The sequence below is a fragment of the Corvus cornix genome, chromosome 3 (genome assembly GCF_000738735.6).
Source record: "Corvus cornix cornix isolate S_Up_H32 chromosome 3, ASM73873v5, whole genome shotgun sequence".
Classification (NCBI taxonomy): Eukaryota; Metazoa; Chordata; class Aves; order Passeriformes; family Corvidae; genus Corvus; species Corvus cornix.
The window spans coordinates 21476634-21503707 of NC_047056.1; the positions used below are offsets into that span (position 1 = coordinate 21476634).

Genomic DNA, 27074 nt, shown 5'->3' on the forward strand with positions numbered 1-27074 from the left:
TGGCTACACGGAGCCTGAAGATGGAGACACAGGCTGGGAGACTGCACAGCGACCACACACAGCCACAGCTCACAGTTAGAAAATTCTGAAGTGTCAGAAAAGCAAATGAGCAAAATCCGTGAGGTCCTGGAGAGCTGATGCAGCTTCTAAGGCAGAATTCAAGCTGAAGAAGATGCTGAGCAAGGTAAAGAGTCCACTTCTCTACCTCTAATGATACACCTCCCCCTAACATGCTGAAAATGTCTGGGATTCCACAGCAAAACTGTGAAGCCAGAATCAGTCCTTGTCTGTTACCACAATGCATTTGCAGTGACTGCAGGCATCACAGACAAATCATCGCTGGCAAACGGCATCAAAAGAAGTTGCTCACCTGAGTCATTCACCCTTGGCTACAGCAACTAAATTCACTTTGTTCACAACGGGGAACAGCTACAATCCACAAAAACAACCTCTCTACCTTTCTTGCAGGCTGCTATCACACACCTCAGAAAACAGTAGAAGTTATCAAAAATCAAATCTGAGCTTATCAGCATTAACTTCACCCACTTAATTATTATTTACAAATAAGCCATTGAAACTGTGCAAACTCCATTCCCAGAGAGGATGTTCAGTATCTTCATTCCCTGCAGATATTTGAACATCCTCCTCAACTCTGTTTAACATCTTTTTTTGGTTTTTTAAAGTAAAGTGCAGCTCTTCTGTTTAAAACTCCCAGCCAAATTCATTATTTGATTGAGAAAGTTTCAAGGTAAACCCAGAGCCTTACTCAATTTCACAGATTTTTATCCTTCTGTGTTCAGTTTCACTCCACCTAAAAACACACATTTGTTCTGTGACTTCCCAGCAGATGCCACTGAGGTGATATGACCAAGTCCCATGTTTTGTGGATGCTCTGTCCAAACAGAAGTCAGAGGATTTATCTGTACCCATTTACCTTGTTTATTCTGGCTTCAATTTCAACACATTACTATTATACTGGGAACTATTATAGCAGTAATAATTTGCTTTGATCTTGGAATTTCAAAGCACCAGCCAAACATCAGTAAACTCAGCCTCATTTTACAGATGGGCAAACTGAGAGAGAGGCTGGCAGATACACAGTGACTGCTGCAGGTGCCCTTCCCATGTTTTAGCACAAAATAGGGTACTGTCTCCAAAAATCCCTTCAGTCCTCCAGAGCCACCCTAACTTTTCCAAAGCACCATCTTGCATTTCTTTGAGAAACATGAGATCCTTCCTTCCTATTATTAAGTTGCCATCTAATAGAAATGAACCCTGAGAAGCAGAATGAATCCTGTCAGGTTGCACAAGTACAGAGCACATTCAAACACTGTGCATTTACCTCCTCTCCAGGCTCAATCTCTCTAACAGCTCTGACTTCAGCCAAGGTTCCCTTGTAAGTCACAATCACATTTGGGCAACAGCTATGGTTCATCAATGCAACACTGTAAAAGTAGAAAAGTATATGTTTTCCCCAACCACCACCACAAGCAACAGACAAAAAGTTAAGCACCACTTCACAAAATAAATAAGTCTGAAAGATTCAGTCAGTAAGCTGTTTTTATTCTGAGGCTTAACATGAAGGTAACCTTGGGAAAATCTGTTGTGTTGTTGTTTATTCTAATGATATGGAGAATGGCTGTGCTAATGAATCATTACAATTTTTAAATCCTATTATTGCATTACTAGGTAAGTTATTATTTTCCCTTTCTTACAGTGCTACAGGACAGCTGACAGGCATGTTCATATAGCTTTACTATCAACATGATAGACAGACTATTTTCCTCAGAGGAGAAAGAATGAAAAACATGTTTAACCCAAAAGGAAACAAGCAAACACATGAAAACAAAAGCCTTTGCTGCATTGCAACTTAAGATGGGTGTTAAAATTTTAGCTGGATTCTATTCAAATGTAAACAGCCTCCATGTTCGAAGTGGGAGGGAGGAGATCTCTGTTATACAAGCACATGACTTGGACAAAAACCTGGATGGATAGAGAAAAGTAAACCCCCTTAATACCAAGCTTGGAGAAAGTGCAGTTCACTGCTTATCTGAGATAAAACTTGTAATTTTATTTCTTTCTCTTCCAATCTAGCAAAATAACAACTGTCTCTTCAGTATTTTTAGCTCACAGGCATATCTGTTAAGTAGGAAAGATCTGACTCTTGTATCCTGAGCATTTACAAAGGATGGTGTTGGACATTTTTCCAAAACAGCTTGGTTTAATACTCTCCTCTTCCCACAATGACTCTGATCCTGGGCATTTCAAGGCATTAATTTCCAACCTGTAGATCAGGGATATGAACTGCAGACAAACCTGCCTGAAGAAGAATCTGTGAAGCAAGGACTAGCTACTACTGCTTGTCTGCAGCACTTGGCAAAATCACATCCCGCTTTAAGCAGGCATCTGTGAGTTTCAGGTTACCTTGACACAGATAAGCTTCGAGTAATCCGAGCCTCACCAGGAAGTCAAACTAAGCCTCAGTGCTAATACCTTCATACAGGCTGTGCAAAGATCAGGGACAGAAAATACCCTCCTCTGCTACAATATTAAGTGGGAAGGGAAGATTTAAAAATGCAAGAAATGTTTCTTGGCCCTAAAGAAAGCTGTGGTCCCCCACTCCCGAACTGCAGCTAACACATAACATCTGCAGTTTATTTGTAAAGCTAAGAAGCTTGCACATGTTTTTTTCCATTGTCATAGCAAGGAGGCTCAAAGAAGTTATGAAAGGGATTTACTATTTGCCAAGGAACAAAGGTAGAAGGGATATTGTTCAGAGAGCACCAGGTGAACGATTATACCCACCCAAACCAGAAGGTTGTGAACAGAGCTAGTCACCTGCAATCCTTTTCACTTGGCTTTGATCATTACTTGATGTCCCTGCCCAGAACCTGCTGCCCAAGTTAAGTGTTTCTACCAACCTGAATACAGTTCACAATCTAAGTTTCAAAACAAATTACATGAGCAATTTTAACAAAATTACTGGATTTTACTGCAAATAATTGGTCACATTTTATTAGCCAATTAAAGATATTTAAAACAAGATAAACTGATTTCTTTTGGTAGATATCTACTTCCTCTGTTTGTTTTTAAATAAGTTAGTTTTACTTTTAAAATATTAAAATCAACCTACTCAGGGAATATGGCTGATCCCAAATGAGAGAGTTCTTCATCTTCAATTGTGAAGCCATTACAGTTAACCTAAGAAAAAAGAGAAAGCTGCTGGTCAGCTGCTGGTCAGCTGAGTACTCCACATGTACTCATGTCACATTCTCATACATCAAACACAATTGCAGATATTTGCTTAAAATTTTCCATCCACCTCCCCAAGATTCACAGGGAGCTCCACATCTCAACAAGTGAAGTGAGGATAGAATGCCTCTCCAAAGGAATGCACAGGACACCAAAGAACTGACAGTTCAACACTTGCACCTGCTCAGGACACATCTAGTGGGCCAGCCAAGAGAAAGAGCACACAAAACCTCACCCCAACATGAGGCAAAGAGACTTCATTGGGCCACGACAAGGAAAGGGCCAAAGCAGAACTACACATGCAAGGAGCAACGTGGGAATGAAGGGCAGCAAACTCAGCCAGGCTGGGGCAGTACAGAGCTTTGATGGAGCATATGTCACAGAGACCTGCCACAACAGCACCTGTCATCAAAGACTGCACATATCAGCTACAGCTAAAGCACACATGAAAACAACAAAAGCACTGAGAAAGACTTGAACCTCGTAAAGACATAGAATAGGAGGGGACAGAAAAAGGACAGAGTATGAGAGGAAGTGTATTCCTAATTTAAACAGACATGGGATCAAAAGAACTTGTTCACAAAACTCTCTTATAGAATAGATTCAAGCAGGTTTTAAAACTTTCTCACTTTTGTTCTCATCCAAGTCAAAGGAATCTTACAGAAGTTTCAGCTTTTTTCATGTGGTTTATATGACTTTAAGTGGCCAAAATGCACCTCAGTCAAGTACTTTATTCCACTTCCACTTCAAGTCACACACATACCGACACAAAGAGAACCTCTCTACATTCACCATTATCTCCCTACAAACATGAATAAAGCACCACTAAAGCACTAAAACTACTCACTAAAACAACATGGCCAAGTCCAGCTAAAGCTAGAAAGGGCACAGGAACAGTCAATCAAGGACAGTGCAGTATTTGTTCTGGAAAGGGACCGTAAAGATCAAGTTCCAATCGCTTGGTTTTTCTCCAGTCCCCAGAGGCAGGGACATCTTCCAGTAGACCAGGCTGCTCACCAAGCAAAGTGATATGTTCCACAAGCTGGAATGCAGCCTGGACTGGCTTTTAGAAACACACAAATACCCAAAGGCACTCCTCAGGTATGAACCTTTTAGAGTGAGTTCACAATTAAGGGAAGTGTCCTTATTCACTCCTCAGTATCTCTGCTATCTTTGCTTGATATTTATTCTGTTATTTTTAGCAATACAGCACCCAAAGGTTCCCAGTCTCTCAAGATGGGCATGCTACTGCACTGGCCAGTGTAAGAGCATACCTGAACCAAAACCAATATGTAATTGCTGAATGCAAAAACAAGAGAAGGGGAAGATAATATCAACAGCAAGTAAAAACATAAGGCTACAAGGCTGACAAAAAACAGCTTGATGGTTCTGAATCACAGGGAAATATTTAAAAATATGTAGTACCTTATCACCAACTCCCCTCCACTAAGCCAGAGACAACACACTTCATGAAAGTATCATATTAGGAATGATACAGGAGGAGAGATTAGAAGGGATGAGATATCACTGGTTTCACCAGATGAATGCATGACTAAAAGAAGGCCAAGTGTAGGGAGTGAAGAGACAACAGCAATAAAACTGGAGCTCAAGGTTGTTCCCAGTGGTGGAAATGAGAATGTGCAAAGGGAGGCATGAAATGCAAGGTCTTCAAGGAAAAGGTGAGATGCTGGAACTTGAGACGAGAGAAATTGTTCGAAGAGTATGACAAGGTAACACTGTGGAAGGAAGGCTCCAGCCTCAAGACCTATACTCCATGGGGACAAAAGAAAGTAGAATGATGCCAACAGCCAGAGAAGAGAGCAGTGAAAGGCAAGGACTTTGGGCAAAAGAACTCTATTCCACTCAAAAGGATCACTTACACTTTAGCTGTGTAAGGAAGAGCATCAGGCAAAGTCCACTAAAAGTAATGAGGAAGGAGTCAAAGTATGCAAGTCCCAAATGACTGCCCTAAACCACAGGGAGAAACAATGGGGAATGGAGGAGCAAAACAGACCACATGGGGCCAGAGTAAGTGTTGCAGGAAAACAAAGGAGCAGCAGCATATTCATACTACTGGTTTTAGGTCCAGTTAACTAATTATTAGGAAACATGTTTGTACATGTCAAGTACAAGCATACCTCCCTTTCTTCTAGAAGAACACCTCATAAGGTTGCATCCTGTAAAACACTTCTGAGGACCATCCAGGTGACTTCTGGAGATTTTAGTTCAAAAAATTCTAATGTCCACAGTGGCAGAGATACTGATGACAAGACGATCTGATACCTGATGATCAGGATGAGCTTAAGGTAACACCTACAGATGACATCAGACATCCATAGAGAAGACTGGATGGAATATGAGATCTGGGAGTCAGCAGTTCACAGAAGTCAGTTAAAGTACCACAGTCTGGTGGAGCTGCTCTTGGACAGGACATGAAACAAAAGTCATTATAGCCAAAATAATGTAATCTTTGGGGAATTCTGGCTACATTCTAACACAAATATTCAAAGTACCACAATAAACTGGTTGTATTGACATCTTCAAAGTATCCCTCTGACAAATACAAATTGTAAAGTCTTCAAAAGAGAAAAAATCCCTCGTCATTGAAAGGAAATGTGTAATTAGAAACAACACAAGGGATGATAAGCAGATGCTAAACATCCTAAAGAATCACTCCCCTACAGAATAAGAGTACCTCTGTATCAAGGAAATAGTAACTGTGCCTCCTTGCTGGTAGATGCCCAGCTCTATCAAACAGGCTATTTCCATCTCAGCTTTCATCGCAGCAGTCAACATTTGCCCCCATCTCAAGATATTATTTTACTCAGAAACTTAAGTACAAAACTAGCTTATATAGAAGCAAAAAAGGAAAAAGAAGAAAATGGATCTTTCAGTATTCCACTGGTGTATTATTCCATCCACTACAATAAGTTCAATTCAGATGCATATGAAAAGTAGGTGAGAAAAAAGAAGTGACATATCAGAAGTTATCTAACAAGACATCCTGTCTTTCCTTCATCTCTCCAGATGGCCAAACCACCTGACTACATTTAAAAGCCACACACCAGATAAAAGTTTTAGGCTGCTCTTTCTGCTGCTCTTTCTACTTCTCTGAAGTTTACTCCCTGTGAAGGTCAAACACAATGATGACCTGACCAGCAAGGATTTCCACAAGTTTGAAGCCTGAACGAAGGATTTACCTCTGCAGGGTCTCAGGCCAGCAGCTTTCCACGTTAGTTCAACAACAGCCACACTATATTTGGCCCACAAGAAGCTTAACTTTGACAGGGTTTACTAAAGGGTGTTTCCCCTTTAATTCAGTGTTTGAGAAGCACATAATGGAAAGTCTGCATACAAGAGCCTCGCCCCTCAGGAAAGAAATGGGGCAGATCCAGCCACTACTGCTCAACGAGCAGATCTTCTCCTTCAAGTATACTCAGTTGTCCCCAAGATAAGCAAAGAGCTACCCTTTCCATTGCCATTAACATTCTCCCCCTTTCAGAAAGGCTAAACTCCTACAGCACCATCCACCTAAGCAGGCTGTGTTCTAGCCAACTTACTTGTGCAAAGAGAACTACAAGGGCAGCATTGTCAGGGTACTCCAAGTGCTTTGAGTAAAAGTGATGAAGAGCAGCAATGTCGTTCTGAATCAGCTCTCTCTTTTCATTGTCTAGCTTGTCAAGGTCTGTGGACAAAGAATACATTCCATTTCAGTAACAGGAAAACCCCCCAGGAAGACTTAGGTTAGAAGAGGCCCAGACTTTAACAGAAACCCCTGAAGGACAAGCCACTTGGAAGTACTGCAAGAAGTGTCTGCTCTTCCACAAACATAAGGTTGCCTCTGCTAAAGCCACACGTGCACTATGAGAACATGAAGGATTAAAACGCATTTTCTGACATCTTTAGATTAGCAAATAATTGGACACAGACTTCACTTTCTTGGGAGAAGGGTTATGGTCTTTAAAGTGCATTTGTTAACTCTAGCAAGCAGCCCAGCCAGCCCTGGCCCTCTGGAAGCCTATCAACTGTGGATAGCTGTCCTCAGCTGGTCTGACACAACCTTATGAGCGACATGGCCCCATCTATTGTGGTGTGAACTCAACATCACCCACCTGAAAGCATGCTTTATATAATGAAATTTTCTCATGCAGACCTATTCCTTAACAGCACAAACTAGCCCAAACTGCTGCTAAGACTGCTTATCTCTGCTGCTTTTAAAAGATGTGGTCTTTCCCAGCACAGAAGCCCTAACTATTTGTGGCCACACATGATAGGGATCTGGCAACAACACTGGGGCTAATTACAGGGGTTCTCTTTGCAGCAAGAAGAGGATAACATGAGGATGCCCAGGAATGCAATCCACCTGACCTATTGCAGGTACACCTGCTTCAGGAGGTAGCAAACAGTGCCTGAAAGTGCCCACGTCTGGGCTGGGGGGTGACCATCAACAGAGGTGTGTTTAGACTGCAGGCATCCTCTAATAGGAGACAGCAGGAACATCAGTGGAAATGTCCTGGCACACCTGCCAGCTGTATTCCATTATGGGTTTCTTCAGAGATTTACCCTCAGGCCCGTGACAGGTTCTAGCCAAAGCCATGGCCACTGAACCTTCTCCTGCCTCGTCCATGCAAAGCAAGCTAGATGATCAACCATATACACTGGTCCCCTCCCTCTCCCCTCAAGAGCAGAGTGTTTGGAAGTTTTTTCCTAATCCACTCTCTCACAGCGGCAGTGTTAATAGTTCTCTCCTGCTCTCTCCAACTCAAAACAATGGAAAGAAAAGGCTGCACAACAGTGGAAGAAAGAGGAAATGATTTGTAAGAGCAGATGTGAATGATGGACGAGTCACAAAAAACACTGAGGAAAATGAAACTGGACCATTTGATGAGAATTAAGACAAATCAGAAATACGAAATTCTGAGGTTCCAGCTGCCAGCCAGGTGCCTTTCCCTGCCTTGTGTATGGTGTTGTAAAGCATAAGACAACTGATGAACACAGTAAAGGTGTGCTAAAGCAGTGAGGTGAGTCAAAAAGCCAGCAGGAACAGTGGTGCTTGCTAACAAAACAAAGGCTTCTAGAGGACAAGCAGAACACTGCAACAGAAAAAAACATTTCAGCCTTTTAGCTCCCAAATTAATAAATTATTGAAGACAAGCTGCAATGAAGAAGAATACACAGAAATTACTTCAGCACTTACCCATTCTCCTCAGCCTCAATCCTGCCAACTTACCTGTAAAAACTATCCTTGCCCTAGGCAAAGTTAAATGTTGGCATTTTTCCCCCTTGTTCCCCAAGTTGTCCCAAAAGCAATGACAGCAGCTTTTGTTCAGGAAGCAAATAAGACTACTGTGCTTGGTTACTCTGCTACCTCAAGTCCTAGAAATGAGTGCATTTATTCAGCATTTTGTAAAAGGTTTTGGAAACCATCAGAATGAGAAATGTGAATATATAACCCATTCTCTCTGTGTATATTATGCTCAGCACCAAGAAAGAAAATGACAGACTGGTGAAGACTGTGCCAGGGTGGTTACTAATGGTCAGTTTCTAACTTGGCCTTACTGGATGTAAACAGATTTCCAGTTAAAAGTGAGCCATTGCCTTACCTCCTTCTGTGGATTATTTTAGAGCATTTAGGACATGGAATCATATATAACATGTCAGATTTGACTGGCAGTGACACTGAAGCACAGTCCAGAGGGCTTTGCAATTAGCCCCTTAGTCACTGTCACCATCAAGCAACTGTGCTGTCTCTGATTTTATGCCTCCTGGTAACAAATACCAGCTATTTTAATTTTACAACATTACAATTCTCAAAAGACACTAGAATACTAGAGAAGCAAGAGATGGATGTATGCTACATAATTAACTCTGTCTAGGTTTTCATCCTTGTTTTACAGCTCCCACAAACAGCCAAGAAAAAAAAAAGAAAGAAAGAAGAGCACTGCACTTTCAAAAAAATGAGGAACCACAGTTCTCTTTGTTTACTCCCTTCCTCCAGCAGGAGTGGGATGTTCTGAAAGGCGTTGATGGAGGGGCACCATGGGGAAACAAATCATTAATATAGTTAAGTCAAAACCTCTGTTTACCTTCAAGCCTTTCTTACTTACGTGATTCAAACTCTTTTACAGCAAACAGCTTCTCTGATTGTGTTCTTTCAGGGTGAATTTGCTAACAACGAGGTAAAAAATAAAAAGAAAATATTTTAATGCTTCGCTTTGGCAGTATTGTTTACTCATTCAGAATCTGGGGACTCCTACCTGTAAGACAAACCCAAATCCACAGTCTGTGGAATTTATAGGAGTTGATAAACAGCAATGAGTTAAATTGACTACCCTAAGTAAAGGCATAGAAATATTCTCTCCACACCAAATTAGGCAGCCAAAGATGAACTCCTATCAAATTTATATACATAAACTGAACAGTATTTTGAATATGTCATTTGCTTTGTTCTAGAACCCAGAAAGCTGCTAACAATAGCAAGCAGGCAGAAGACAGGCTTTGCTTTGAGGAAAGTGAATAAACTGACTGTTGACAGAGTTCAAAAGCAATGCTCCACTGTTGGCCTAAGGCCACTTCTTTGTAATCTTGGCCATTAAATATGGCTTTGCAGGTGGCCCAGCAGCTGAGGTTCAGGGACTATGGTTTGCATATTTAGCTTTTATATGACATGTAGGGTTCTCCCACCTCCCTGTAAGTGATAAAAGCAGAAATTTACTCTAACAACTTTTTGTCATTAAACATTCGATTTTGTTTGTGGATCACCAGCAAATCACTCTTTAATTAAGTCACACACATGTACATTCACACACACACACCTACACACACAGCAAGGATGCAGCTACTTTTCCAGCAGGCCACCAAAATCCTCCTTACATACAGTATCCAGGTTGCCCTTGTCACATAAGCAGACCTCAATCACAAAAATAGGCTTCAAAGAGGTTTTGTTTTTGCAGAGAGAGTTTAGAGCTCTACAAAGATACACAGCATAATAACCTTGAAACTCATGAATCCCATCCCCTCTGTGTAAGCACCCGTGTTACCCTCAGTATCCACATAGTCAGGGAACACTGAAATGGAGGTTGACATTGCAATCTTCCTTCCTTTCTCAATACTTTTTTTCTCCAAAGACGAAGGATCTGAGATTTCTCTCTCAAACTCTATTTTTCACCAGCTAATTCATAATCATAAATGTTTATCCTGAATACCTCAGAGGTGTTTTTACCTTACAAATGTACTGGGAGTTATATGCTACATAATGCTATGCAACTGTAGCTGAAAGACACAACAGGCAACTGCTTCATAAATATATCAGTGCCTACAGCCAGGTAACACTAGAAGCACTCCTTGGAATTTAAGCCCAAATACCAAATCTCATTCTTCCTTCTCTTCATCAGCATGGCCTTGGTGCTCGCCCACACGTGTAACCAAGAGCTCAAATCTCCCAGAAGAGAGGCTGAAACACCAATGTGAAACTATCAGTAAACATTTCCAGGCTCTGTTCAGCAGTACCTTGGCCATAGGTTACAGCTACACAGCTGAAGACCCCACCAGCCTTTTTCTAGCTTCCCACAAAAGTCTCCAGCTGGGCTCTGGTGGCTCTGACCCTGCTGCAGTGGTCTGATGGTCAGTTCATTCAGCTGCTCGAGCTCTGTGTTACACCTGTCTGTACACAGGAAACTTGTGTGTGTTCTTTGCAGGGAAGTTACTGTTGGTCAGTTTTCATTTTCCTGCCTTCCCTGGCACCCAGAGCAGGAGCAAACCTCCCAAGCCTTGCCTCCTGCTCACCTGTTTGGCAAGGACCCTTGCTGTTAGCCTCACAGTGTCTGAGGGATGCCAGTTCTGCCCAAAGGCGCACATGGAGGCACACTCCAGCTTGTGCATTGGCCAGTCTTCCTTCTGAAAACACAGACAAATATAATTAAAAAAAAAAACATGAAGAAGTGCCACAGAGAAAAACTTATGAAAAAGGGGATGCAACAAGTCCTGCCAGATCCTAGAGGTCAAGTGAAATGTATTTCCTTTAAAAAATAAGATGACGCTCACTAAATCTGAACAAAAGCTTGAGTCACATTTAAGAGGTACAGCTATCCTGCTTTTTTCAAACAAATGCACAAGGGATGAGCTGAGGTCAGAACATCTTCATTTACTCAATGGAAAAAAAGTATTAAATGACGAAGAAGCAAACAGACAACATGATTTATAAATCACCAGTTCTTATTGTTCAGTTCAAGCATGTGAGGATGCTGTAGGTCTGAGCTTGATGTCTTTATTGGGTTCATTTCCATTTAATACCTTGGCCCCTCATTATGAGGCGACCCTGGTATAATCAGGAATAAAGTGGCTGAAGTCAATGGATTCACAATCACTAAGAATCATTTCACTGTAAGGTCAAACCCAAAAATTCTGATGGAATTATCAGATTTTTTTTCCTTAAATATTGAAGAATAAAAGTACAACTAGGCAATGAAAACACAGTAAGATAGACAAACATTTTCGTTAAATGTATAGAATATTGTTTAGTTAATGTATAGCATTTTCCTAGTTCAACATCCTGTAACAACATACAGGAGTGATGGCACAAGGTACTGGCTTTTGTCACTCTACAAGTTTCACCCAAAGCCACAGAATCTTCCAAAAAATAGCACAGAAACACATATTAACAATCTGCACTAGTCCAGGCTGTCCTCAGACTGCATCAAATTCCATTTTGCATATTCATTCAAACATGGAAATATTCAAGCAATGCACAGTTATTTATTGCTATATCTCATCCCAAACACATATTTATAGCACTACATTAGAACAGACCTATAGTGTTCTGTCTGCATAGGGAGCATCAAATTTTGTTTTCATACGATTCAAACTGGTGGAAAACACTAGCAGAGAAAAAAACTCACAACAAATCCCACAAATCTGTAAGTGAAAATTTGAAAACCTTTTAGCACCCTCCAGAATGTTCTTAAATCCCCTACTCTGATTCACCCAGTACCCCAAACCCTGTGTTGGTCCACCCCCCCCAAATTTTTAAAAATAATTTTAAAAACCCAACAATATGGCCCATCACAGTGACTGAGCAGCACAGAAGAAACAATTTCTCTCAGCTGCCTAGCCACTAAAGGCAAGAGCCATTTGAGACACTAGAGAGACACACTGGAGGCTGTCTAAAGCATCTACACAGGACTGGTAGATATGATACAGGTCTAGTGGGAGATGAATTCCTTGTGGGAACTACAGCTGTAGGCTACATACAACAACCCAAAGCAGTTAAACAGCCAGGGCAATCAGGACCCTCAGTGCCTCCTGCATTGGCTGACCAACTTACTTACAGGTTTTGCAGATCAAAACAAAAGCCGAGCTTACTAATTTCAGAGCTACTACACCAAAAATTCTTCCATTGAAAACAGCTCTTTTAACTGCCCTGGGCATGGACAGCTTTAGGAGGTTATTTTATTAGGAAAAGAAAGGTCAACACCTGCCCCAGCCTTGGGTAGGATTTGAAGCAGTGCAACACTGCAAAGGTATTTAACCCCTCACAATGTCAACTTTGCTGTCCTTGACAACTCAGTATGGTACTTCCAAAAAAACCTACATACAGGCTGCTTGAAATAAGCTCCAGTGCAAATATTCTAAGAGGATGTGGCAATACAGACCAGAACCAAAATAGTATATTACACTGTAATCATGTCATGTGAAATTACACTCTCAACTCTCCTACAGCTGTCACACTACAAAATGCATCCCCAGAGAGACCCATTTCCTACGTATGCCCCAAAATCATTTCTGGAAAATTCCTGACAGCCTCTGCTTAGGAATCTACAGGGTAAAGGCTAAAAAAGAGACAGAGGGGAAATGTTACCTCTCACCTCTTCTTGCCCACCCAGGATACCCTCTAACTTTAGCATGATTGCTCAAGAAGTGAAGGCACTGAACCTGAAGCTTTGCAGGACTCTCATCCATACACACCTGTTAAATAAACAGGAGAAATTACCTGATAAAACAAAAAATCAAAATGCAAAATCACGTGCCTGTCTCAAACCAGTGTTTTTAAAAAAAATCCATTTCTCCCTTTATTCTTTACACATCGTTAATTAAAATCTTTCCCCAGGCAGAATCATACTGAGTTATATGAACTGGTAGGGAGGTTAAAGGGACAAGATACGGCTGAATTGTGCAAAATGAGATAAAAGCCTGAAACACCACAAAAAAAAGAGAGTTCTGATGACTGAGTAATACCTGGGATAGAAACACCATGAGAGCAGCTTTCCCTGCGATCACAGCAGGACTGTATTTTGCATTCTTTTCCACATTTTCCTCCAAGTAGTTTGAATTATAACAAGTAGCATTGTTCTAACTGAATCCCTAATGCTTCATTAATGACATTTTCTTCCTATTTTCATTACAACCACAGTATTTTTCCCTTCATTTAGGAATGACAACATTTTTGGAAGGGAAGTTCTTTAAAGCTTATGGTTTTTACATCAAAGCATGGAAACACTCCTCTTCACCAAGTTCTTCAAAAAGATTCTGCTGTCCAGGACTATTGGACTGATTCCCAGAACACTGTCTTATAGCTCACCTTTGGGGAAAAACAACAATTAACAAAACACAATATTAAAAAAAATTAAGACTTAAGCCCAAACAAATGTCATCATACCTCCTTTTTCACATGGACTTTTACAATACTATATACAAAATCTGTTCTATTTCACTCAATTAAAAAGACACACACACAAATACCAGAGAGAAATGATGGGCAAGCCAGTGCAGGGGTTAAGCTCACTTCTTCAAAATCTTAAGGTCCAATTGTGATCAAATGGCATCCAACTCTTTAGCTGAATTTCAGTGAGGCAACTTCTGATGTCTGATATTAATTGGTAAAGTTCTCTGATACAGCCTTTCAACAAGCAGTGAACGTAGAAGTTTCATGTATCTTCACAGCCATCCTTCCCTATCATCATTTACCAAATGCTGGGCTATAGAGGGTATTTGACTTTCATGGTTTAACATTCAACATACTCACAGGAGACATTTATCAAAGAAAAGTACATTGGGAAAGTTTTTGTATAGGGGGACAGGCACCCAAAGCAATCTTGCACTGTCAAAATCCTTTTGTGCAGAATCATTACAGCAAAAAAATTTTGTGTTTTTTCTACAGCTCATCAAAGAGGAGTAGGCAGTTTCTACAAGGTCCCATTTAAAACACACCTGCTTAATGCTAATTACAGGTCTGCAACTACATTTTGAGGCTGGTTAAAAATACCTGTTTCACTTACTCCAGCAATACCAACTACAGCAGCCTTTAACATGACACGTTAAGAAAAACTCATAAATGGTTTGTTCAAAATTTATTTCAAATGCTGAAAGTCATGACAAAAACATCTCTTTCTGCACTCTGGCTAGCTGATCCCCACTCTGTCTGGGATAAATGATAGCCATGTGTAATAAGAGCAAGAGCAGTTCCAGTAGCCAGTTCAAGTTCACCACTTCCAAAATTGCAACCACGTAACCCTCTTAAAACATTTCTCTTTGGGGTGTTTCAGCAGCTAATTTCTGAGGGGAAAAAATGAGCACAGGTCTCTTCTTGCTTGACTAAAATTATTATAATTTAAGAAGTCAAGACCCGAACAGCTGCAGATGGGGGCTGAAATAACAGGCCTGTGCTCCGAGGAGGCGACACTGGAGAGTGGGACGGTGTAAATCTCCTGGAAATCACAATCCCTTTTAAAAGGAGAACTGGATTAGAGCTTGGGAAAAGAAAGACACAGCAAACCCATACTAGAGCCAAACCACAAAACATTAAAAGCAGCAAGGACAGACAGCGAAGGCAACTTCCAACCCTCACATGCCCTGTATCCACTGCTGAATCCACACCTACGCAAACATCCAGCTTAATATCGGCCAAACATGTGGTTATCTATCTTAAAAGCAAAATAAGAGACCGAAACAGGAACATTAAGGAACTGTGCCAAAGCCAGTGTGTGTGCATACATCCACCTCTCCCCACAATGAGCAAGAATTCCTTGGAATTGTGGTATAGGAGGTCTTTAAGTAAGAAAAGAGCAAGCTCAAAAGCTTTGGGTTTTTATCCCAGTATTCCTCACATAGTAAACATTTGTCCAACTGATTTATATTGAGTAACAAGGTATTAACCAACATATGAAATCATACCATGCCTTGCTGGGTACATGTAATTTTTAGCTGCACTGAGTAAAATATCCAATGGATTTACAGGGAAAAGTTAACTTAAAAAATAAAAGTGAAATGACCAATACCATGACAGTTCTCAAGTACAGCCCTGCCCTTTTGTCCCTGTCGCATGATGTCTCATGCCCATGGAGGCAAAAGGCACGCATTTCCTGTACATTCCAGTGTTACAAATTCACTATCAAGGCACAGATGTCCCTTTTGGCTTTGACAAAGAATTGCTGAACTGCTGAAAAGTGCCTTTGAAGAAGACAGAGATGAAGATGCAGTGCAGACTGTCTGTGCAGCATGTAAAGTCAGTGGAGATTGGTTTCTAGAGAATATTATGCTTGAAGGTAACTTTGAAAGAATGTCAAAGAATTCAATCTCAGCAACGTTCTTAAATTTCATCAGACTGACTCAGAAGGACCCAAAAGATGGAAGACAGTGTTACATCAACTAGGGAGTCAAAAACCATATGTATATCACCAGTAAGAGTGATACCTTGTAGTACCTGTGTAGGTCATACTATAGTTTAGACATCAACAAAATCTAAAAAAGGCCTTTACATCTAAAGCATCATACCACACACCAACAGGTAGAAAAGATTCTAATTCACTAACTTATAAGACAGACGGGCTTTTGATGAGCATCAGCTTTAGTAGACTTAAGGACACTCAGTTTGAGCAGTTCAGATTCTTATTCTAGGAACATGTTCATCTAGAGAGAGAGAATTCTGACCACCAAAAAATAATTCTTTTTGTGAAAAAATCAATCCAAAAAAAAGCAATACATGTACATAACTTTACCAGGGAGAGAAAAAAAAAATCAATCCCTCCTCATTTTTAAATATAAAAGTATAAACTTTGTCAAGGCTGGAAGTCAGGATACTGAGGGAGGGCCACTTGGCAGTGAAAGCGAAGGACCATGGATGAGAAGAAACAAGTTCTTCTACTTCCAATGTGATATCTACTTGCTATTTTTTCCCAGCACAAATTACTGAGCTTTCCTACTTCAGAAAGTCTTGCTTAGCTGCTTCATAAACCACTGTAAGTTTTATATAGTAAGAGCAGAAACTCACAGTCTCAGATAAAAGCTGCTAAACAGATGCTTTGTTCAAGGATTTCCTTCCCTCATCTAGTTAAAGGCTCTTAAGAAATAATGTCATGAGGAAACATTTCTCAGAAAAAACATTTTTCATGAATGAATCATGGGTTTTCTCTACACTGTCTTTAAAACTCATCCATATTCTTCTCAAGACCCTTAAGGATGCTCATATAGTAAGTTTTTACTTTGGAAGTTCTATGAACTACTGCAAATTTTGTAAAAAATGTATTTCTATTAAGCCTTTTGAGTTCTCCTGGTGCCTCAAAACCAAAAGGCTATTTGATTCACCCACAATTCACTAAGATTCTGTGGGAAAGCAGGAAACTGGGAAGGTAATAGAAGGAAAACTGAGGAGAGGTCGGGCTTCTTTTCAAACGTGTGCAACAGGAGAGTAAGATATATCCTTGAAATAAAAGCGACAGCCATGTCCAAAGTGCCTGGGAACTGAACAGCACAAAGCACAACATCTCTGTCCAGATGACAATGACAACAGAGACCACTCGGCATGTACCCACACACCCAACAGCACGGTGACGTGCAGGAAAAGGTTTGGATTACCTATAGCTAACACACAGCTGCATGCCAGACCTTGGGTGACTCAAATCCTTCATAAGCATTGTTCCACGCTCTGTGCCCAGCACCACAGACCTTGCAGAGCTTACGTTATTCAACCAGCAATCCAGTTGAGCTTTTCCACATGAAATGGGATAATTCTTCCATGTCAATCTGAGGGCCCAGAAAGGCTAGATTCTAGTTCTGGCTTTCTTTTTTTTTTTTTTTTTAAGGTGTTTATTCTAATTTGAGTTAAAAGTAGAGTTTAAACTGCATGCAAATGTTTTGGATGTCTTTGTCTTGCTCTACTTTAGTGTACACTTATATTCGACTTCCAGGGGCCTTTAAAAAACAAAGTATATAAAAAGAATAAAAGTTGCCACAGTGAGTAAGTTAGGGAGAAAGCCTGGTAGGTTTCAAATGGTTATGACTACCATCAGCTGTGGTAGTCTCAATACTCAAAATATTTGCAAATATTAAAAAAAAAAAAAATCCTAAAAAATCTCTCTTAAGATGGCTATTTAGTGATTTGATTTTTTTCCATTAGACACAGGATCTCTTACCAGTTTAGTGAGCTAATGTTAAATTATCTGGTATGTCCTTAAAGGAAGAAGTAATACAGACATAATTAGTGGGTTGACAGGCAGCTCTAATCAAAGTCTCAGTGGTACCAAGCCCTGAAGCTACCGATCTTGAAAGACTCATGCAGACCATGTCAAAATCCTGTGATTGTCCAATGCACAGCTCCATGGTCAGCATCTGTGGGATGCTGGAACTGACTGGACTGCTGCTAACCATAGCTGCAATTAGAGCATATCAATGCCACACAAACAAAAACTGGAGTTCAGCAAACCTCCCCTTCCTTCCCCCCACTCTCACAAATTGCATGACCATACCTGACATTCCACATTGCAGTAAAAGGCCTGTTTGCATCTTCCACACTTGGACAATCCTTCTTTCCTTAAAAAGAAAACAGAAGTTACTCTGTTCTAGAAACCTGAATGAAATAAAACTGTGTGCTGGATCACTTTTTGCACAGTATTTTGCATTTCACAATGAAAACTATATTTTCTTCAGAGCATTGCAGCTACAGATCGAACCACATTTTTGAACAGTAGACATTATTTTTATTTGATTTAGATTTTCAAAAGCAAGTTTTTCCAAACAACTCTCATTATGCAAAAGCACTCTGCTTTCTTGATAAATTGCTGGGCTTGGAAACATGTTACTCTATGCTATTTGACAGACAGCATCATTTTTTGTCACTATACGATGCATAATGAGCCAAATTTTTTGTGTTTTGCAAACTTTAAAACTGCTCTGTGTACTCGTTCACCAGTACCAACCCTTTGCCTTTCTACTGCTTCTCTGGTTATAGAAAGCATGACCTTTGTTGGACAAGTGCCTCCAAAAGCCAAGAAAAAATACTGTTAATCATTAAATATGCTGTTTGATCTCCTGTCACCTCAGAGCCCCTTACTGTCCCACCCTGTCTGCTCTGATATCTGTGTATTCTGAGCAGACCTAAGGCTCACACTCTCCTTTTTTATATTTGTGTATACCTCAACAGAGGGAACTGCCACAAGAAGGTCCTTTTCTGCTTTAAAGTGCATGTGTTGCAGCAGATCCCACCAAAAATAGAACGTGTGTTACCCAACAAGTGACATTTTGGTATGACAGCAGTAGGGACCTCGCAGCAGTACTGAATGCTTTTAAAAGGTCTCACACCCTCCCTGGTGCAAGTAGAAAAAAAAAAAACTGTCTTAAACTGAGGTAAGCTCTTTGGAATAAATCAAGGGTGAGGGTCCTCATACGATGTGATAGTGTGTAACATTTTGGTGGTCACTGGCATTCGGAGCCCATAAAAACCATCAAGTCTGGCATCCTCTGATTGTATTTGCGAAGCACACAAGGTGCAACACGAGCGAGCCGGGCTAACATCATGACTCCTCTTGCTGACATTACAACCGCTTATTTAAAGTAACAACCACTATCTCATGCAAATACAATGTTACAGCCTCATTTTGCCCATGTTACCACATAAGTTTCCGTGACAACTTCGCAAAGTCTCCCTTCCCAAGGCTGGTGCTGAGCCCATAACCTTCCTGCTAGGGCCCTTTGCAAGCTCAACAAGCACAGTTCGGAATCTAGTACGTGCTAGTTCAGTGCTAATGCAACAGTCACAGACACAGAGCACATGTCTGAGCACCGGCAGATCACGTTACATCACCGGGACATCGTTCCTCTTAGTGGCACTTCATCACCCTGGTGTGAAATAAGTTTCAGATTACCCCACTAACTGCTGTCCCGCTGCAGTCAGTATGTTCCTTGATCACTGTGCTCCTCCAGAGCTCCAAAGGAGAAGCTTGCGTGGATAACAAGCAGCTGCTCCTGAAGATAACTAAAAGTTATTCCATGAGATAACTATTATCCTTACAGTATTACTTCATATCAATGAAGTATGGGAGTATTCCTTGGTCCTTTGGCAGACAAATCTGAATACGATAAACAAAACCAGACACTTCCTTTGGCACAAGGAAATTTGTGGTTAGGTACAAGATTTAAAAAAAAAAAAAACTAAAACCAAAAACAACACCTCAACACAAATCTTAGAAGCTGGGAAAAGCCACTGACATAAAGGAGGAGAGGAAAATCACCTCAGCTGTACCCTTCTTCAAATTGGTGGGACTTGCTTCACTAGGAACTATATTAGGAGCTCATATGCAAAGAGAGGGGTGAATCAAGTGAACAAGCCGTAAGTACATAAGGTAATGAGGAAAGAAAAAGGATGTATGGATAAAAATAGCACAATTACAACAGTTGTTTTTAATTACTGAGGCAACTACTAGCATTTGCTCTGAGTTATAACCAGGTAAGCACTTAATTCCTCAGTAAGATGTCAGAAGCTACAAAAGTACTACACCTTCTAAAAATATGGTGTGGCGTACAGTGTCAAATTCATGAATTTGCTAACCCTAATATGCCTTTTTTTTAATTTATTTTTTTTTCCCTGCAGCAGCTCATATTGAGAGGCTTGCGGCAAACACTGGAATACCTCCCCTTCACACAGGTAAGGAGGCAGCTGCAGGGGCCCCAGCAAACTCGAGCCCCCCGCATCCCTCCAGCACCAGGAATCCCGAAGCACGCAGGAGCAGGCAGCACTCCAGTCCCAATGCTCCCAGCCATGCGACAAACAGCTTCTTGCATTGCCTGCGCTCTACCCCAGTAGAAGTAATTTGAAAGGCTAAAGTTTCAGGCAGAGGTAACATACAGATATTGCCGTATATTTCGTTACGGACATACATATATATAAATATTTCATTAATTTCATTCATAGATATTCCATTCGCACTATGAAATGTGAAGTGTGAATTAGGCGATTGTAAACCCTTTCTCCCTTACTAAACCTTCATTAAAACCGGAGAACACGAAATCATTACAAAACTAGACGGATCAAGGAAACTTCCGGCGAGAGGATGGTTACGCACATGTCTGCGTGACTGCCAGAGCACGGGAAGAGCAGATTTTTTTCTTTTTTCCTTTTTTTTTTTTTTTTTTTTTTTTTTTTTTCTCTTTCCTAAGTTGCTGAGCTCGGAAAACCGGCTTTGAGTTTAAACTTCCACGCTGCCACAGCACCACGAGCCGAGGAGGGGGAAAGTTCTGCCACCGCCCCGCAGAAGCCGCGGCCGCCGGGCGGGCCCTACCTGGCGAAGCAGGCGTCGCAGTGGCTGCCGCGCTCGCTGACGGTCAGCACGGCGGCGTAGGCCGGGCAGCTGAACAGCAGCTCCCCCACGGCGAAGCGCCGCCGCGCCCGCAGCCCCCGGCCCTTGCCGGGGCTGGCGAACCTCTCCAGGCCGCCCAGCTGCGCCTCCGCCTCCGAGCGCATTCCGGCCGCAGGGGAGGGCAGGGGTGCCGGGCAGGCTCGCAGCGCTGCCCTCCCGGCACTCGGGCGCCCGGGGCCGCCGCGGCGCCGCTGCCGCCCGCCCGCCGCGGGAAGCGCCTCCTCCGGGCGGCGCGGGCCCCGCCGGCGGCTGCGCACCGGGAGCCGCCTGCCCGCCGAGGCCTGGCTGCGGCTGCGGCCCGCGGGCTGGGCTGGGGTCGGGGAGGGTTTGCCCACGCGAACCTGTGTGCGGTGGAAGCATCCCCGAGACCCACCCGGCTGTCGGGCAGCGAGGGCACCGGGGAAGGGGCTCTCCCGCTGGCCTCTCAGCCCTCTCGTTAATATTAGCACCTAATACAGTTCCCAGTGAAGTCAGTGAAGCAAGTCATACTCATTTGAAGAAAGGTAAAACTGAGGTAATTATACTCTCCTGCTCTACAGCAGTGGCTTTTCCCAGCTTCTAAGGTGTTTTTTGCATTGAGATATTGTTTTTGGTTTTAGTTTGGTTTTTTTTTTTTTTTAAACTTTTGTGCCTAACCACAAATTTTCTTGTGCCAAAGGAAGTGGCTGGCTTTGTTTTATCACATTCGGAAGATTTCTGTCTGCCAAAGGACCAAGAAATATGTCCATGCTCTATTGCTATGCAGTAATACTGTGAAAATAATAGTTATCTCAGGGAATAGCTTTTAAATATCTTCAGGAGCAGCTGCTTGTTATCCATGCAGGCTTCTCCTTTGGAGCTCCGGAGAAGCAGAGTCAGCAAGGAATATACTGACTGCAGTAGCAGAGCAGTTAGTGGGGTAATCTGAAACTTATTTCACACCAGGGTGATGAAGTGCCACTGAGAGAAGCAGCAAGGTCTCCTAGAGCAAGGCACCTCAGTCGTGAGCAGGTTTCCAGGTCAGGTCATGGGGGGCTCAGGTGTTGTGGCCTCCTGGATAACCAGGGCAGGGAGAGAACGTGGCAAGTCTAGCCTGTCCCTGCAGGTTCACTGACAGCCCCAGGCACGGTCAGGAGTGAGCCAGGTCCCAGGGGCAGCAGCAGACAAAGTGGGTGGGAGTCCCCAGGGAAGTGGGACAGGAAGATGAAGGCCTAGTTGTGCCCTCAGGGCCCTAACAATACACCATTCCATATAACTAATTTATATCCAGTTGCACATCTTTAACTTCTCTGATATTCCCATCCATCGTAACATGATGAAGTCATTGGATCCACTGCAAAAAGAATGTATCTTTCTGGACTAGTGTTATTTGAATTAGTTAAAACATCACTGTTTTCACAACGAAAGACTGAGCAATGAAAATAGGTCCAGTCCTTGAAAAATATGCTATCACCCTCAACAAATGAGCTAGATGTTGATTATGACCAACTGTAGAACTGCAGGGATGGAATTAGGGTATCCAGTTAAAATAATAGGAGCAGTGTCTAACCAAGTACCTCATCTAGTGCGTGAGGACTGCCATTTACATCCCAGTTCGGTAGATTGAGGATGTCAAGCTCAAAGGCCTGAACTCTTAATTATAGACTATTCTATACCTAAGTATATTTAAAAATAGTGATCGATAATGTATTCACTTTGAGAATGAATTAACATTAACTGGAAAACTGCCCTTATGGTCAATCCAGTTTGATTAATTTATAGATCCATTATAGTTAGACAAATAGTCACAGCTCCTAAATGCACCTACTCTGACTTCTTATGCTGCACAAGCTATTTGAATTCCTTAAACTAACTCATGCCCAAAGTAGAGCAGAACTTTTATGAAATAACCAATCTTGATTTTAAAATGTCCTTAATAAGTGTGTTTACGAAAATCCCTAGTAAACACATACACTTTAATTGTACCCTTAAAATGCCAAGTTATCTTTTCAGCTACTGTATCATGTTATAACATTATAAACTATTTTGAAACATTTTCAGCTTTTTTACTCTCTACATTAGCAAAATGAAATGTTTCAGCATTTGCTTCCGAAATCTGAAAACAGGATGACATACTCCAGTAGCAAAATCCTGGTCACGCTGAAATCAGTGACAAATTCCTAAATTCTTTCCTGAAGTCAGCATTTAATTTCTGTTTCAAATGAGACTGTGTCCAAATAAAAGAAGGCTAACAGCTCATATCTATCAACTCGATGATCTTGGAGGTCTTTCCCAACCTTATGATTCTAAGATGTTCATTATCAGATCACTTGTAAACAATAACTTGTGCTTCTCTAAGATTGTGTGGGTTCACTGATAAGAAGCTTGTGGGAGGGAGTCTTTTGGGGGAACCAGCTGGAATGATGGCAAATGTTATCACACTTCTGTTCCACATTATCACCCTTGTAAAACAGCTGACAATTTGATTATGCCTCAGGTAATGAGGAAAAATTCAAATTTCAGTAGGTCTCTTTTTTAATAAAGAGTCATTTAGTTTTAAAAACAAAAATAATAATTTACTAAATAGGCTTTATTCCACCCTGAAAAATATTGCTTTCCAACAGATAATGCATGGATTTATTCCCAAGAGTGAAATTCAGCAGCGGCCTGCAGTCCCATTCAAACCCTCCAGGAGAAATTCAACCAGCTGCCTGCATAGCTTTTAGCTTCCTTTGGATGTTTGCAAAAATAAAACTGGTTTGATAAGTTATTAATGAAAACAGTTTGGTGGCTACTTTGTTAGAGTATTTATCCCATCTCCTGTTTTCTGTATTTATGGAAAACCTGTAAATAAAACATATTCTTTTGGATCTCCCTATTTCATCTGTGTTTTCATACCATGTTCATCAGAAAATCTGAACGTGGGTTTTTATGAATCAGTATGAATGCCTCAATAAGTAATGGTTTATTGCAAAACACAGACTTAGTAATCAATTTATGAAGACTCTCAAGGCTTTAGCCATATGAATATGCATGCAAAGGCTGAATGAACAACACCAGGGAGTTTCCTGCAACCAGAAAAAGCCTGGAGTGCTCTCACTCCCCACTGCTCACAAGATGAGTGGAGGAGTCTGTGCTTGCAGAACATGTTGAGGACCTGGCAGGATTGGGTGATAAAATACTTTGCTAAATTATACCTTACATCTGCAGAGACTTGTACTTCTCATCTCTTCTATCTTTTTTTAACTTCCGTTGTGTCTGCTTTAAATATGAAAGATGATGGCTCATGAAAGGATGTGAAGTAGGGTATAGGTTTAAGAAAGTCACAGAACAAAGTGTCGTGCGGGCTCTTTGAATTTCTTAAAATTAAGGAGTCTTTAGAAGCAGAGCTGTTCACCTTCACTCACAACCTTGGAGCCGCTCTATGGAAAACGTTGTGTGTTTGACAGGAAAAGATCCATCCCAGTTAGTCACTTTTAGTTAGGCTTAATCACTTAATCTTCCAGAAACGGTACCGCCGAACCGCAGCCTGCACTCTCCAGGAACGGCTGCATGCCCTGTGCCCAGAGCTGTCTTTTTGTGTTACGTGTCACCACAGACTTTAGCCAGAAAGGTTCTGAACTTGGAAAGGGAGCAGGGAGTCACTCACTAAGACACAGGGCCCCGAGCAAACTGGAGGGGGAGCTAGGAATAAACACTAAAATCAGCTACAGGGTAGGTACAAGAAACAATCATAGGCCAGCAGCCTGCGGGGAGAGAAAGGACAAAGGAAATGGTATATAACCTTTTCTATATTTAATGCAATTATTTCCAGAGAGATCTGGTATACTAACCTTGTCTTTTTTTTATCCTTTGTTTTTTCTTTTTTTTTTAATCCTGAACCTATTGGTACCATCAGCTGCTTTCAGCTCACCAGTACAGGTACTCACAACCAGGGCAGCTGGAAGCACATCCCACAGTGCAGTGTAAGTAACAAAAAACCTCGGTGTAAGCTGGTTTAATAGGTTTTGTGGGTAGATTTCATGGCTTGTCCTAAACTCTGTCCTGCTGTAGCTAGGCAGCTGTTTCTGGTACCTTTGCAATTTATGGATAGTTTGGGTTCAGATTTGCACCTTTTCAGCAGGAGAGTGCAATTCTGTATTACTTGTTGTGAACCAGAGATTAAGTGTGAAGGTAAAAACTCAGCAGGAGCTGGGAAATGCTGCCTTTCAAAGAAGAAAAGTGCAGTTAATCACTTTTAGGAAATAACCTGCAAGGTAGGGAGTTCAGGGATGGCAGTGAGTTCAGAATTTGGTGGGGGCTGCAAGGGTGGTGTGTCACCAATGCGTCTCTAGGCGGATGTGCTCCCAGCTCCCAGCCCTAGAGGGGCCTGGCCTTGACATTCAAAATCTGTCCTCATGTTATCTTCTACATCTGTGCTACTAATTGTTGACATGTTGACAATGTTGACATTGCCCAGTACTGAAACACAGGCAAAAATACTCTGCAGATGCTGTGGTTCTGTTTGATAGTCAGAACTTTGTTCCCAGCCAAAAAGGGCTGGTGGAAGTGGAGAAGATGAGCAACCCTACGGAGATACCTGTCTCTTCTCTTTAGAGACATTGTGACAGTGAAAGACCCAGAGATCTGGAAAGAGGTTCCTAATTTTTTTTTTTTTCATGAAAGGAGCAAACTCTTCACTGCCCTCACCTATCAGATGCCTCCTACAGTTTTATCAGTGTTAACATCCCCACTGCAAGTGCAGACCTAGAAGAAGTAAAGACTCAAGTTTCTACCTAATATATGGAAGTGATTTGCCTGGGTTAAACATATTGTAATCCACTCATTTGAAGTTTAAAAGCATTTTTAGTATGCCGTTATAGAAAGCCTGTACACAAATTTCCAAAGACAAAAAGTGACAGCAGCACAAATGTGGTTTCAGGAACATATCATGATGACAGAGCTGGATGACTGTGGGGAACAGGCAAGGGCAGCAGTTAGGTGTGAATGTGACACTCAACACTCAGATGCTTGCAGTTCACAATTTGCTTTTATCAGAATCAGCAACCTCACAACTGCCTTTCTGTGTTAACTCCAGCCTGCCCCTGGCAGACCTGCATTAACCTTTGCTTATGGAGCCACGGCAGGACTCAAGCAAATAAAAAAACATATTATGTCAGATTCTCCCCTGGTGTAAATCAGCATCTCTCCACTGACTTTGAAGGAGTGGCACCTGCTTGCTCAAGTTGAAGATCTTACCCGGTGCTGCTGTAGAATCATTAAGTTGTCACATTCTTCCCCTGCCTCTCCTTTTGTTGTCTAGCTGCAACTTTTCTGAGTTGAAGACTAGAGAAGGGTCTTTGATCCTCTGATAACTCCTTGAGGCTCCCTAGGATAATTGGCCGGGACACTTTTTGAGTTATCCAGGGTCACTTTATCTGCCCTTTTACTTGGAGAGGGATTACAAGCAAGAGAAAAATCTTGGAGCCTTCACAGATGCAGATGACCTACACGAGTGCTGCCGTGTGTAGTAGGTCAGGCACCCCTCCTGTCATGAGGGTCACCCCATTGCCACCAGGCTGTATTTAACCTATCCTGCTACTGATGTGGAAACAGAAACCCTTCAGGGTGACCTGGGCCCTAAGACTGCCTACCTCTTTTTTCCAAGCACACTGGGGGTGCTGAAAAAGGAAAGTGTGTGAGCTGCTTTTCTGCTGATGGAGGTATTTACTCACTGTAACCAAGCAGTCTCTCCACATTCTCTAAAGTTCTCATAGTAAGGCATTTTCTTCAGTCCTAATAATGAGTTTTGCAGCTATTCTTTAAACCTCTGGGGTTTTTTGCAGCATTTTGGAACATATGATCACTGAAACTGTGAGGCATTTCAGTAGCCACACCAATGCTGCATAAAGGTGTAACATCACATCTATGTACATACTTTTCTATTTGTTTTTGCAAAGATTGCATTAGCAGTACAATCAATAGTAATTTATATTTAACTCCACTACAGAAATGCTCAAATGCCGTGCCTAAGACTGACCCTTTCCCAGCCATGCTAAAAATATCTATATTCAGAGATGACTTCCCAGAGATAAAATATTTTTGAGATTTGCTGCTTAATAAGAGCATTGTTCTGCCAGGGGGTGTTTCACTGAGGCTGTACAATATTTTTTTAAAATCAGAATGCTTTGCAAAATTAAATCAAATGCCTTACAAATGCCTCAGTATATCACACTGAGGCAGTTACCTTTTCAACCAAAT

At 41.6% G+C, this 27074-nt stretch overlaps 1 protein-coding gene across 5 annotated transcripts in view; it reads right to left on the minus strand.

Annotated features, from left to right (window-relative positions):
- The window catches only part of SMYD2 (SET and MYND domain containing 2), a 29177-nt gene extending 8114 nt beyond the window's left edge, over positions 1 to 21063 (minus strand). The window contains exons 1-7 of one of the 5 annotated variants that reach the window (XM_039569732.1): positions 20799 to 21063; positions 17991 to 18054; positions 11038 to 11148; positions 9360 to 9420; positions 6813 to 6937; positions 3134 to 3201; positions 1343 to 1445 (exon numbers count right to left, since the gene is read on the minus strand). In XM_039569732.1, coding sequence (XP_039425666.1) covers positions 1343 to 1445; positions 3134 to 3201; positions 6813 to 6937; positions 9360 to 9420; positions 11038 to 11148; positions 17991 to 18054; positions 20799 to 20980 — 714 coding nt within the window. In that variant the 5' untranslated portion in view covers positions 20981 to 21063. Of the gene's footprint in view, positions 1 to 1342; positions 1446 to 3133; positions 3202 to 6812; positions 6938 to 9359; positions 9421 to 11037; positions 11149 to 13108; positions 13216 to 17990; positions 18055 to 20798 lie in introns of those variants that run through there. The other 4 variants (XM_010393598.4, XM_039569734.1, XM_010393599.2 and 1 more) reach the window with 4 other exon arrangements.
- Between the last annotated feature and the right edge of the window lie 6011 nt (positions 21064 to 27074).